Source organism: Natator depressus, chromosome 6 (assembly GCF_965152275.1).
Source record: "Natator depressus isolate rNatDep1 chromosome 6, rNatDep2.hap1, whole genome shotgun sequence".
NCBI lineage: Eukaryota > Metazoa > Chordata > Testudines > Cheloniidae > Natator > Natator depressus.
The window spans coordinates 35041135-35055996 of NC_134239.1; the positions used below are offsets into that span (position 1 = coordinate 35041135).

At 40.4% G+C, this 14862-nt stretch overlaps 1 protein-coding gene across 4 annotated transcripts in view; it reads right to left on the bottom strand.

The window, feature by feature from the left end:
- The window catches only part of SBF2 (SET binding factor 2), a 563151-nt gene that overhangs the window by 198083 nt on the left and 350206 nt on the right, over nucleotides 1–14862 (bottom strand). For all 4 annotated transcript variants that reach the window (XM_074955034.1, XM_074955032.1, XM_074955033.1 and 1 more), the window contains exons 11-13: nucleotides 13516–13629; nucleotides 12713–12841; nucleotides 11623–11721 (exon numbers count right to left, since the gene is read on the bottom strand). In XM_074955034.1, coding sequence (XP_074811135.1) covers nucleotides 11623–11721; nucleotides 12713–12841; nucleotides 13516–13629 — 342 coding nt within the window. The remainder of the gene's footprint in view (nucleotides 1–11622; nucleotides 11722–12712; nucleotides 12842–13515; nucleotides 13630–14862) is intronic.

Sequence of the window (14862 nt, forward strand, 5' to 3'; positions counted from 1 at the left end):
ATTGTCTGCATGGATGCCGAAATCATTTAAAACAGTTAGCCGGGATAGGTCAATGAAACTAAGTGAAACAAAAGCTATGCAGTACAACATGGTGACCTTGACCACCTCCTCTGCACCTCACTAACCAATTACTCTCTGAGCCTTGGTATTTACAAATATCAGTAAATGTCTACCACAATCTATAAGGAAAGCTTAAAAAAACTAGGTGTGAGAAAAGAAGACTATAGGGGGACAGCCTTCAAATGTGTTAAGGACTGTTATAAAGAGGTCAGTGATCAATTATTCTTCAAGTCCACTGAAGGTAGGACAATCTGCAGCAAGGGAGATTTATGTTCGATATTAGGAAAAACTTTCTAACTATAAGAATAGTTAAATTCTGGAATAGGTAACACCAAGGGAGATTATGTAATCTCCATCGCTACAGGTTTTTAAGAACAGGTTGGACAAACAATTGTCAGGGATGAACTAGGTATACTCCTTCCTGCATAAGCATGTAGGGATGGACTAAAAGACTTCTCAAGGTTGCTTCCAGCCCTACATTTCTAGGATTGCATATGCCTCATGCCTTAGTGGTCACCAAGTCAAAGTCCTAGAAAAGACATCATGTGTCAACTCCTTTTGAAACAGAGAGGATAAAGAGTACCAAGACCAATGACAGCCCTTCAACCAATGGACTGTGATGAAATTAAAATTATTTTAAAGCATAAGCTATAAAGTAATTAATTTAATTAGAAAAACATGCTTCAAAACAATATTATTTCAAAATTGTGTTAGAGCTTTTTATGGAACACTGCAACTTAAAAAAAAAAAGTCTACAGTTCTTAATCCTAAAAACCTTTTAAGTTTTTCCCACCCTTGATCTGAAATGCTTTGATCTAAGTATTATTTGTCAAGCGAAACTAGTTTAAAGTATAACAAATTCATTCTCTCCATCTGAAGAAAATGGAAATTGGCCTAATCTTTAAACATTAATTTGGATACTATGTATGGTCCTTAAAGCAGCTCAGCTGAAACATCACTGGGGCTCAAGTGATTTTATTTTTATACAAAATGTATCTAAATCTTCCCTCAGTTTTATAAGCAACGCTTGTAGGGATGGTGATACGATATTAAGAAAAATTTGGTGAAACCCTGGCTCAATGCAACCCTGATTTGCAACCCTGGCTCAATGCAAATGTTCATATTTTTGTATTAATAGTTTTTGCCTGGGTAAAAAGCCTTGTGCTAATATAAATGCATTTAGACTGATGTGGAGCATTATGCATAGCTGCGAAGATTTCTGAATATACTCAATCCCTGAAAAGAATTTTAAATTATTCAGGAACGCTGGACTCAGAAAGGGTAGTTAAAGACATGCCAATTCACATCCATTCATATTTCATTCACCATTCTGTTGTCTTTATTACTTACTTTTCAGTCCAGAAAACCCATTTGCCCCCCACCGCAAATTGTAAGGAAGAGATCCTTTCTAAATAAAAAAGAAAAACCTGTGCAACCTTATGTTCAGAACAGGGCAGAACACTGATTTATCTGTTCCATTAGAATGATCTCTACATTAGCTGCTATGTAATCAGTAATGTAATCAGTATGAGGCTGGCCTCAGTCTCAACACTTATGTGCTGTGCTGCAACGGAATCATGTACTAGGCTTCTATAACTACTGTGTCTACTCAGGATATCTGGTTGGTTGCTGTAGCTCTGTAGGCTGTCTTGGGATCTCTCCGTACTACTATCAGTGCTGTCTCTTACATGCAGACTTGTGTGTTCTGCCTCTGGAGTGAGGTTTCTACTCTTAGTAACATGTAGCAGAAGTATACTTTTTTCAGGAAGACCTCTCCCATGGTTGGTATTAATAGCATTGTATCAGGTGCTGTGCAAACACAAAGAGCTTGAGGTTTACATATAAGACAAGAGAGAACTGGAGGATACACCAAACAAACATGGGAGCACAAGGTAGCAACAAGACAATATTACTGAGCAAGAGAAGAGCAGTCAAAATGTACCAGTTGCCTAACTACTAACAAGTTCTTTGTATGCATCACAGCAGAGGACAATTTTAAGATGGGATATGAAAGAGGGCAATGAGGTGACTTTATGAGTGTTTCAGAGGAGCTCCTTCCATGCATGGGGGAGCAGAAGAAAGAGTGTAAAATGCTTGTTTTAAAATTTAAGAAATTGGCAACAAAGGCTGGCATCATTAGCAGAGCAGAGATGGGGACCGATATCTCGATAGTGTACACAAAATAACTGGTGATACGGGGAATAAGCCATGAAGGACTTAAAAATGAAAATGACTACTTTGTGTTTCATACGGTGGAAAAGGGGGAGCCATTGTAGGGATACAAGAGAGGTGTGGAATGGTTGAAGTGATGAACCATGAAAATGAAGTTTACAGCTGCGTTTTAAATGGATACAAATTGTACATAGTTGCATTTCTCATGGTCAGAGATGACAATGTTGCAGTCGTCAAGATGAGAAATGAGGAGGGTCTGGAGAGAGATTCAGCTACGTGGACAGAAAGGAAAGGCCACTATTACATCCCTGGCTGAGTCCCCCTCTCAGTGGATGGTCACCAGTCAGCTTTAATGAGCCTAACCCTTGGATCGCCTGTGCTTTCAAGCCACTTGGGTCTGTGTAGCCTCTGGGGATAAGAGGGAAGGTCCTCTCATGGATCATTAAAAGATAGGACAGAAAGATAAGAATAAAAGGTCAGTTTTCACCATGGAGAGAAGTTCCCCAAAGATCTATACTGGGACCAGCGCTGTTCAACAGATTGATAAATGATCTGGAAAAAGGGGTAAATAGTGAGGTGGTAAAATTTACAGACGATATTAAATTACTCAAGATAGTTAAGTCCAAAGCTGACTGCAAAGAGTTACAAAGGCATCTCATAAAACTGGGTGACAAAATGGCAGATGAAATTCAACATTGGTAAATACAAAATAATGCACATTGGAAAATCTAAACCCAACTATATTCCTTAAAGAATTAGAGCCAAATTCTACCTTGATTTCTGATATACAATCTCATTGAGTCTAGTGGTGTTGAATGGGGCATGAGGAAAGAATCTGACCCTTTGTAGGGAAAATAGTAAAATTCAGCCTTTAGCTTTATTGAGACAAATTCTCAATGAAATCAAACTAGGGAGTACTGGGCAATCCTGAGATGTCTAGTGTTAGGATATAGATACTCAGGCCTGTCTGTAAAGGCCTATACTCTAAGAATTTAGGTGTATTCTTATCACTTGACTAGTTATAGAGGTATAAAAGAAAGAATCAAAATCACTGTCTGCTGGTGTAAGGGCCTTCTCTTACTGTGACAGTCTGAGGCCCTGTTCTTAGGCTAAGGCCTTTAGCTAAGCAGCAGAGGCAGCCATAAGCTAGGAAGCGAACAGTCACATCCTCACATTCCAAACTAGTCACACTGAAATAAGGTGCTATTGGGCTGTTAGACACTATCAGGACAGGATTGTATTCCTATCCCCTCCAGAGAAAGGGAAGTGCCTAGAAAATGTAAAAGGAAACTTAGTTTGATAGCATCCTGTCTGGCAAGAACTCACTTATCAATAGCTGGGATGTGAAATCCTCACTTCTGTATTGTTTTGTCATTATAGTTCCCACTTTGCTATTGTTTGTCTGTACAATCTCTGTCTGGTTCTGTGATTGTTTCTGTCTGCTGTATAATTAATTTTGCTGGGTGTAAACTAATTAAGGTGGTGGGATATAATTGGGTACATAATCATGTTACAATATGTTAGGATTGGTTAGTTAAATTTCAGGAATGTGATTGGTTAAGGTATAGCAAAGCAGAAGTCAAGTTTTATTATATAGTCTGCAGTCAATCAGGAAGTAGGGGGGTGGGGGTGGGCATGCGGGTTGGGGAAATGGGAACAGGGAATGGGGATAAGGAAATTGGAATCATGTTTTGCTAAAAGGGGAAATGGGAACAGGGAATGGGGGTAAGGATATTGGAATCATGTTTGGCTAAGGGCAGGAATGGGAACAGGGACACAGGTGTAAGGCTCTGTGGTGTCAGAGCTGGGATGGAGGATACTAAGGAAGGAAACTGGAATCATGCTTGCTGGAAGTTCACCCCAATAAACATCGAATTGTTTGCACCTTTGGACTTCGGGTATTGTTGCTCTCTGTTCATGCGAGATGGACCAGGGAAGTGAGTGGGTGAAGGAATAAGCCCCCTAACATCTAGAAGGTAATAAGCGATAGCATGGAGCATATATACTCTATGGGGTATTCTAGCCAAATCCTAATCTCTTAGATACTTCCAAGGGAGGTTATTTATACTTACTATGTCAGCAGGAAAGTCAACAGACAAATTATACCCTGTATCATTTTTTCAGAAGATGCCAGTGTATTTCATATTATATTAGAACAACATGTGTGTCATGTTATAACTCTGGTAAAGAAATGTTAAGAGAACATCATCATGAGGTCAGCCTTTAAAAATGGTAAATTTTCACTTTTCCAGCCAAGTTTATCAAACTTGGCTGCACTGAGAGTATTGTTCCAGTGTAGTACCATTAGTCTTTCATTCCCATAGTCTTCTACAATTACCATGACAGAGGAGGTCCTGTTAAAAGCTGCTGCAAAAAGTTTAAAAAAACAAAGAAGCGGAACTGGATGGCTATGAAGTTGGGAAGTGTGATATCCAGTTCAGTTTTTCACCTCTTACGCACTAGTTTTAAATCCATCCGAGATAAGTAGTAACCAAATGTCAACACAAGCTGATGGCTGCTTATGTATTTCATTTTATGAAAGATATATGAAGGTTCTTCTGTTCTCTGGGTAGAGAAATTCTATCTGTAAAGTTTGTCAATCCAGCATCAAACTAAATGACTGAAGGTCCTCTTAGCTAGCACTTTAATCCTTTAGCATGCACCTTGAAAAATTACATCTGAGAAGGCTTTTCAAGCCGTAGGTTTTGATATTATGCAATGTGGAAAATCAATGCCAGTGATTAATCTACTAATGCGGATTCTCTGTTTCTAAAAAATAAGTCTTGAATAGCATCTGCATGCTGATAAATGTAGATAATGTGCAGCACTTATTCGGTAGAAAAATGTTTCCATCTTTCTGTCTACCAAAAATCAAATAATCAAGATTCACATTATGACCCCCCCCACTTAAATTATGGGGAAAATCAGCCTAATACTACACAAATTCCGCAGAATAAGTGCCTGTATTATGCCATTGCAGGTGTGAAATCATTAGGAATGTAAGTCTAAACTGATCAACCTCACTACATAAAAATAGTGGGGAACAGTTGTCAAATGAATCCCTTCAATGCCTTGGGAGGTTCAGAGTGATTACACCAGGGAACCCTTTGCGTAACTTTTGGAATGTATGTTGTGCACCATGATGCTTTCTATTTAAATAGATTCAGATTTTAAAATATGTGGCTGTATGCATGACAGCCTGAGGAACAGCACTTAATTGTTAACTACAGTTTGTCACTGGTGGTAACTTTGTTTTCGAGTAATTTTATAAGGTCAGTGATTTAAAAATATTTATGCTCATAAATTAGACTAAAATGGATTATTGACACTCCATTTTAAGAAATGTTAAAAGTATTGTCTAAACACTCACATGCACTTAGGGCAGCGTTTCCCAAATGTGGCCACCAAGGCCACATGCAGCCACCAGGGTTTTTTCTTGCGGCCACAGCCTCCTGGGTAGAGACTGGGAGGGGTGAAGGAGGGGGCAGCAAAGCATTCACCCTTCCCTGGGGCTACCAGTGGGGGTTGGGCCCTGCCCCCCTCTGGAGCCACAAACACCAGAGGAGCAGGCAGCCTGTGTGAGTTCCCCTCTTTCCGAGGGGCAGTGGGGCTCGGACTTCCAGCTCCAGCCATGGGACTTCAGGTTCCAGCTGCAAGGCTTCGGGCTCCAATCCCTGGCCATGGGGCTTTGGGCTCCAGCCCCGGGCTCACCACCCTCCCCTCCATCGCCCATGGCCCCGCCTTCCCCAGCCCTCCATCGCCCTGGCCACAGCTGCCTCCCTACCCACCTCTCCATTCAGAGCTTGATTTGTCCCCGGGCTTGCCAGGGCTGAGTAAGTCTGCTGTGAAAAGCGATATTAACAAACCTACAAATATCAGTTTTCACAGGAGCAGACTAGCAAGTCTAAAAAACAAACAAACTAGCAACCAAAAAAACAAAGAGAAACAACAAAAAAGAAAAGAACTTGCAAAGCACCTTATTTTGTTTCTATTCTGTTTAGGTCCAGTAAAGGATAGAGACAACTGTACATTATTTTTATTATTGAGTCTGAAAAAAACCCAGCATAAATAAATTACAATGATTTGGACATGGATATGTGCATATTTATTTGTTTTTCCTAAAGTTAATTAAGTATTTTAGGAAAAATTGTCAGCGCGACCACCAGCAAGAGTTTGTGGCCGCAGTCTAAGGCCACTAAAAAATTTCTTGTGAGAATCCCTGGCTTTGGGCTTGTCTACACAGGGGTTTAAAAGAGGATCAAATGCCGTGAATGCAGTTTGAAAATGGTTTGCATACACACGACATAATCCACCACTGTGCACTCACTCCACATTTGCCATGAACTCTGGAGTCCTCTTGCCAAGTGGATTAGGTTTTGCTGCAAATTGAATTAGTGTGGTCTACTGCTCATGTGGACAAAACTGCTGCATACCACCTTTTCCCCATGTTTCCAACAGTGCCTTGCAAGTCAACCATTACTGTACCTGCCTGTCCACCAGCGTGCCTTCCCCTGACTCTGATGTCAAGTTCCCAGGACATCCCCTCCTCCCTCATAAAGGTTGGCAGAGAGCCAGAATTCACCCATTTGTTCCTGGATCCGAGCATATCAGCATTCTTGTGATACAACCACAATAGCGCTCCAGAAGTCCCACAACATGCTGTGCCCAGCTGTTTGAAGCTGTGCTGGGACCCTGGATCTCATTGCTATCTGGGGAGAAGTGTTAGCGCAGAAAGCTCTTGTGGTCAGCTACCTGAATAAAAACCTTCTTATGGACATTGCCAAGCAAATGTCCAAGAGGGGCCATGACTGGGATGCCAACCAATGCCAGATAAAGATCAAGCAACTTGGGAGTAAGTACATTGAAGGGGGGGGGGGGGACAAAAGGATACAATTCGGCAAGGGGCATGTGACCTCTCCATTTTATGATGAACTTACACGATCCTACACAATTATAGCACAACCTGTCCAAGACACCATGTAGAGCCCGCTGGCCACACTTTCAGGCCCACTGTGGACAATCAGCAAGGCCTGCTGGAGGATGAGTGGGGAAGGATGGCAGAGAGGAGCTGTGCCCTGAGAGACAATGATCTTTTGGGGACTTAGGACCCTGACATTGGCCAGTTGGAAATGCAGCCGCAATAATACCCTGCTGCAAAGTACCCCAATTCTTGCCCTGCATTGGCTGAGATCAGGTCCCAGCTAGAAACCCAGGCCAGAACTGAAGAGGCAGATTCTCTGGAAGTAACTTTGGAAGGGAAGTACCTATCCTTCCAATTTTTTTACTATTATTGTGTTATATTGCTTTTCTACACTCTATTCCAAGTGCCCCACAGAGGTAGCCATTTCAGATGAACGTGAGCTAGGAGCCCTTCCAAATATCCAGCCCTTGTGCCTGCCCTCCCTCCCTCAGCCCACGCTGTTTGGCACACTCCCCACCAATATTTCCAAAATGGTGGCTGTTCCACATGAGCGACTGGCCTGTCTCATGCTAAAGCCATGACTATTGATAGTTTTCAAGACCGTGGCATAGAGGGCGCTTACTCATTTGCCTGTTTTCCTTTCCCATTCCCTTATCTGTCCTGCCCTATTCGCCTGCCTGAAATGGCAGCTGGCAGCATGGCGCAGCTGCAGCCTCTGCCCCACCCTCCCTCCTGCAGCACATTCAAATAATGAAAAAATTATTTGTGCAAAGTGAAACAGTTTATTAAGACATTATTTAGAGGGAAAGAAGTTTGATTGTGTTCATAGTTTACATGGACATCACACGCCTGGTAAAGATGCAAACAGAACTTTTCCCTGATGAGATTTAAATGTCCTGTAACGTACATTCTACTTGACAATCATTGCAGGACTCTACCTATTTTTCTGCTCAGTTTTGGTTCACACATTATAGGGAATGGCTGCATGCTCATCCCCCCAATATAGCTCAGAAGCCCTTCAACTCTTGCAGCACTTCTGTGAGGACCATCTTGGTGAGCAACTTCAATGCATCTCTTTCTGGTCTGCCCTTTGGCTTTTTGAATAAGACTATTCTCTGCTTCCTAATCACCCACCTCTGTGTAATGTCATCAAGAGTCAGGGCAGCCTAAAGTGGATGCAGAGGGGATTACTATCTGGCTTGGCCTCCCCGATGCCCTCCATAACCCCTCCGAACTCAGAGATGCAACTCAAATGCACAAACAAAACTGCAAAACCAAAACTGGAGCATAATTCCATCCCCCCCCATCCTCAACCCCCGCGCCACAGTGGCAAATTGCATATGCAGCAGACTGTAAAGTCACATACACATACTAAAAAAAAAAAAAAAAAAAGGTCCTATCATGGCCTGTCTGGAATATGAACAATAAGTGACTGTTTTCCCCACACACACTACCGCAGCACCTGCAATAGCCAGACCACCAAGGACAGAGCCTCTATCTACTGTTGAGAGGCTAGCCAACCTAAGGGGGCAAAAAAGGAGACTCAGGAAGAGATGTTTGGTCAACTCATAGCAGAGTCCCAGAGAAAAACTGCACTGACTGAGAGGTGGAGGCAGTACATGATGATCCAGAAAGAGAAAGAAATGTAGCTCTCCTAGGAGATTGTGGCAGTAGCCAAGGAAAACAATTGCCATGGCCAAGGAGAGCATGGAAAAAGACAAGCAGATACAGAGGCAACTCATGGACATTTTACAGTAGCCAGTATTGTCCAGAGGCTGAAGGTCGTGCTCCTGCGAGACCAGCAAGCCATGTAGTCCCATAAACTGGGACCCAGCATGTCCTTCAGCATCTGGACAATACTGGCTACTGGGACCAGCAGCTACTCCTCCCCACACAACACACGTCCCAAACGCCATTCTCCACTCAGGTCCATTATCTGCCCACTAAGAACACTGGCTCCTGGGAGCCAGCATTTTTGAGCCTTGCAATATACATGAAAATTTTGAGCCATAGCACTCAACCCCAATACCCTGCATAAAGGAGGAGGCAGAGGGAAGATGAGCCTGCAATTTTAAACCCTTCTTCCAACCTTGTTATTTTTCCAGTTTGAATTGTTTGGTTTGCACTGTTGTTTTATATAAAAGTTTTCTTTTTGATGGTTAGTCAGTTAACTGTTTTGGTAAATGTATTTTCAAATAAAAAGGTATTATTTATCCATCAGTTTAATTAAACCTTTATTTTTGGCTTTGTTACTGTTGTTTCTAATAAAAATAACTAAAAATCCATTTTGGTCCATCATGGCATGTAATACACAAAATCCTTTAAGTAAAGCTAAAATAATTAATTTGGTTTTACAAAAGTAGATAGGCAATGTCCCCCTTCCATCACCATAAACAATACTACACTACCCACAGCTATCCCAACCTGCCTCCGTAGATTAGCAGCTGAACGTCCACATGTGTTCAACCTCAAGACTCAAAATATGAACAAAAGGCATCCCTGACAATATTCCACTGGGTGTTCGTGTTCTCTATGGGATGCCTGGCTGCTTGCTTGAACCACCAAGTAAGTCTCTGCAACTCCGCATACCACCCATTGCTAAGACTATCATCCTTGGTCTCACAGATATTGTGCGGAACACAACATGCAGCTATAATGGTTGGGGGATTTTTTTTCCTGATACTTCCATATGATTCCATAAGCAGTACTATCTGCATTTCAAATGACCAAACACACACTCAACCACCAAGTGGCCTGTGGATGGCTTCATTAACCAGGGAATCAGAGGAAAAGTGGGGTCCCCCCGAATAACTGGCCCAACCTCCATGGCATTAATGCAGAATGAATGTCTCCCACCATTTTACATAGGTTGGCAGGGCCCAGAAATGGTGCTGACACTTGAACCGATCCTTTGGTTCCAACAGCTCAGCATCCTCAGCTTGCTGCAACAGTTTTTCAGTGTTGTCCTGTTGCTGGAGGAGCCAGTGATGCTGCATTGAATATTCTCCTGGACCCGCAGCATCTGCTCGATGGTGTGGCAAGGAAAGTCCAGTGCTGAATGCGTCTGGGTTTGAATGCTGTAATGCAGTCCAAGCAGCCTCTGTGTATTCACGCTTGCCACGATAGTGGAGCTGTGCATTAGTGGGTCCATGCTGGCAGATAGCAATTTGAAAATTGTGCTAGCCCACACAGGAAGGAAGTCTGGGGCGCAGGCAGCAGAAATATGGGCTTAAAAAAAAATCTACCTGGCTTCTGCTTTGAATCCCACAATTTACAGCAAGAACAGTCCAATGATGCACACTGCTCAACCATGAAATAAAGGATCAAGGGATATCCCCCCGAGAACACTACTCCTTCAGCTGACAGTAAACCACTGCTCTATGTTCACACAATGCGAATTGAAAACGGAACAAGTATCCTGTGTGCACGCTATTGATGTGACTTGTGTGCTGCGAGTTACCAAACCAAAGCCTACTGAAGTCACAGATTGCAGAGTTTTGGGATAACCTCTGGATGTTAATCTCACTTTAACTGGCAATTTCCTTGATCCTTAGAGATTACAGGTTGAAAGGAAATTCACTTGAAAAAAACCTTTAATTTTAAGTTACTTTGTGTGAATTGCCATGTTTAAGAAAAAGTGTAAAAGTGGACAGTAATTCTGGGAAGGGGGATGCAAAGGAGATGGGAGCAGTAGATGCTGGTTGGAAAAAACATGCTGGAGGCAGGAAAGACAGCAGAAGCTGTCATGTAGTGGGTGGTCTGGAGGATCACAGGCTAAGCCAGAAACACTGGTGGTTAATGGAGAAGGGGATATGGATAGTCTTGGGTGGGAGGGCATAGGATATACCGGACCAGCCAAAAGCATGGGTTGTTAGGGCAGCAGCATGGAGATGAAGTAAGGATTAGTCAGTATAATGGAGGCAGGAGGCAACAGAGGATGATGTCCTGAAAAACATACAATGTGCATGGGACAGCTTCGGGTGGGGGTGGGAGTGGGAGTGAGAAATGGAGTAGACAAGACTTGGTGGATGGATGCAAATTGGGAAGCAGGGCTCCCCCAGGGAAGCATGCACAGGGAAGACAGAGTTTGTGCTGAATGGGGGGCACTGGGTTTGAGGAGCATAGAGTTGTTGGGAGGCAGTGAGTTGGTGGGAGATGTGGAGAGGCTATACTAGAGGTAACAAAGAAACCTTAAAAGCATTAAGTAATACACGTTAACTAAGAAGAGCACTGGCTAGAGTGCACCGGCTGAAGGAAAGTTAACAATAATATTGAACTACTTCAACATGTGTTGTAAATTGCTGGAGTATAATACAATTTAACGTTTCAAAGGCTTTAGCCAAAATACAAAGATGACCACCACGAAGAGTCATTAGTTTCAGTTGTTCAGGCTATAAACCATGTTAGTTTAGTAAAGAATTACTGAAGCATTCTATAGTACAGTACATACATGGATACAATAAACTTACATTTTTGAACAGCTGTTCTGCAAGCTCTCTGACGTGCTTCATCATTTTTGGTGGATTACCTTCCTCAGCTTTAATTCTTTCCACTTCGAAAGCTACCAACTTAAAAAAAATATCAAAATGTTTAAAAATCAACTTAAAATAACGTTGCTAATACACAAAATACATAATATTCATCTTAAACGGAAAGGTGTACAGAAAATTGGACACTGAAAAATCTCTTATGCTTCTGGGAAGCAGCGCACCATTTCCTAGGTGAATTATAAGGAGTATTCACTTTCCTCTGAAGCTTCAGGCATAGGGCAAATCACAGCTCCAGAGGCAAGATACCAGACTTGATGGAGTTTAAGACCGCTCTGGTGCAGTAAACCTGTGTTCCTGTTCATTTAACATCTATAATGTTCCTGTGTTCATTTAACATCTATAATGTTCCTGTGTTCATTTAACATCTATAATACAGCATGCTGTGTTTCTGAACCTTCCACATAAAAGTAATACAGAGCTATATCAGTATTGTATACAACATTCAAGTTTAAACAGCACAGCAAGTTTGAATGAAAAATTTACTGTGTCTGGTCGTTTCAGACAAGAATTTAAAACTGCAGCTCTAGCAGTGGCAACGTTGACGATTCCATTGTACGCTGTACAAGAGAAGATGTTTGCCTCAGTTTCCTTTGTCAAGTGTGTATTTAATTTATTAACATTTGTCAAAAGTTTTACTTCTGCAAGATATTTCTAAAAATATAATTAAATTATTCAAAATAATTCTGTACTAGCAGGTATTATCAGTATACAGAGTCCCAAATGGGACCATAAAGAAATTAGGCCACAACCCTACAATGAATTACACGCATGGTTAACTTTAGGTAAGTGATTGTCCCAGTAACTTCACGTGTATCCTCATTTATGCATCAGGACTTAAAAGATCATATGCTGCTAGATAATTTATAAAATATGTTTTTAGTAATCATATTTATTTAAATATATTAAGATTCAGAAGTTTCTCAATTACCATTTTTCTACATACAGAAGCATCTTATCTATATTTTAACTGTCTTTTGAATATAACAATCATATAGAACAGAATTTTTACCTCATCAAAGAGATCACAGGATCTGTAGGGAGGACCTCGCTCAGATACAAAACCAGCAAATGCCATTCCACTGAGAATTTTGGTGAGAAAGTCATTCTCAATCAAGCCTCGCTGGCCCAAAAAGGCCGCCTGCAGCGAATGTAAAGAGGGATTGGTCACTGTATAATTGAAAAGTTATGGAAATGAATAGAAAATTTAATCAACTCCAGGTATATTAATAGCTTAAACCTTCTTCTGCTTATAATATGTGCAAAGTGTTTGGAGAGACAATAGCTGTAAATGTTCTTTTTTGAATAAAATAAAAGGTATTGGAACTGGAACATTCTCTCCCCTTCTCTCTCACACACACACTTTTAAAAATCATTCAAAAATCTGTTTTCTTTGAGCAATAAAACTTCTGGGAGGCAAAATATAAAATAATTCTAGTACACATTAAGTTGATTCTTTTAACTATAGGTAAACATTTCTTAAAATCCATTAATTACTTCCAAAATTGTTTTTTTTTTTTACTTTAAATATTAACATGCAGTCTTTGCTACGGATTTCATCTTAAACAAATCTGTTTGTAAATGCAACAGTAAATGGGCCTGTTAAACTGTATTGTACAGTACCGCCTCAGTAATATCAGAATGATATGATTTTATCATATAATATATAAAGAAACTTTTGTATGTCAGATACACAATTAAATTCCAAGATTGTGTATTTGAAGCTGGTTCAGAAAGCAAGTATATGAGACTGATATGAATTCAAATCATATGTGAAATATTCACTAAATACAGACAACCTTTTTTCTCTTTTACCTTGTGAAAATGTATAACTGGCTCAGCATGAATTCTGATCAGCTGAAGGCATGACCTGTATCCTTGAAAAAGTTGTGCGAACAATCTAAGGAAAATTGCCCGTACTTCTTTATCCTGAAATGATGATTAAATATGGTGTAAAACACTTTTCTTCTATAACTTCCTCCTACCTCCCTGCAAGTATTAAACTATGTCACAAACATTTGTAAAACAGAATAATTAGTTTTCTCAGACAATATCCAAAACAGTACAGCAGGGTAGCAGCCCAATTGTAGAGTGACTATGTATACACATGTGTGTTAGTTAGCAATTTAGTTTGAGCATTATGCTCATCACTACCAATCCCTTCTGTCACTTTAGATTATTCCTTTTTTCCTCAGCTAAGACCAGACTCTCAGTACAATCACTCTTCTTGCAGCCAACCTGCAGGTTGCTCTGGGACTTCAATTTTACAATAAGTCTCTAATGCACTTTAAAATATGACCTTTGATTTGAAAAATACAAGCACAAATGAATTCCAGGCCACAGTGAATCAAATTATTAAGCTATGACATCAAGATTTAATCTTTCAATAGATTATTTTGGAAGCAGACTTTTATGTTTCACTAAAGATTCTATAAAGAACAACTATTTTTTAGATGATGGCCCTGAATTTCATTAAGAATGTGTTCAATGTTGTTCTCTCTGCTTACAAATTAATTTAGGATTCAATAAAAGCTACTCTTATTGGCAGATACACTATTTATTTCAGGGCCAGACTGCTCACCACAGTTAGCACCAAATAGTTTATAGTGACTTGTACAAATTATAGAAGTCATATACACAGGTGTCTACCACAAAATATTTATTGGTCTGTTTCTCTTATGTTAGACACAAATTATACAGGATTGAAAGCATCAATATTGTAATATGCACTACACCAATTTAAGACTACCCACAGAGGGTGAAATCCTGGCTTCAATGTTCAATGGAGCCAGGATTTCACCTCGACTTCAGGGCTGAAAAATGGATCTTTTAAGGTGAAACAAGAAACATAAAAAACCAGGAAAAATATTGCAGCATTTGAGTGAAGTTATGCTATTTTTATCTTTAATAAAGAGTTCCATTTTATATCTTAGATAGCATTACATACTCCTCCCTCCAAGTTTATGTTCACCAGAGCACAATGCAACATTAAGAAGCTAGAATTCTCTTTGTAGTGTATAAATATACCATTCGTATGCACAAACATAAAATATACTCCTAGTTTCCTTTTTTTATTATAAAATTAATGAGTCCCATCTCTATTTCTCATATAGTCAGACCATTGCCGTAGCTGCTAGGTAACCTACGGCATCATTTTTTTTT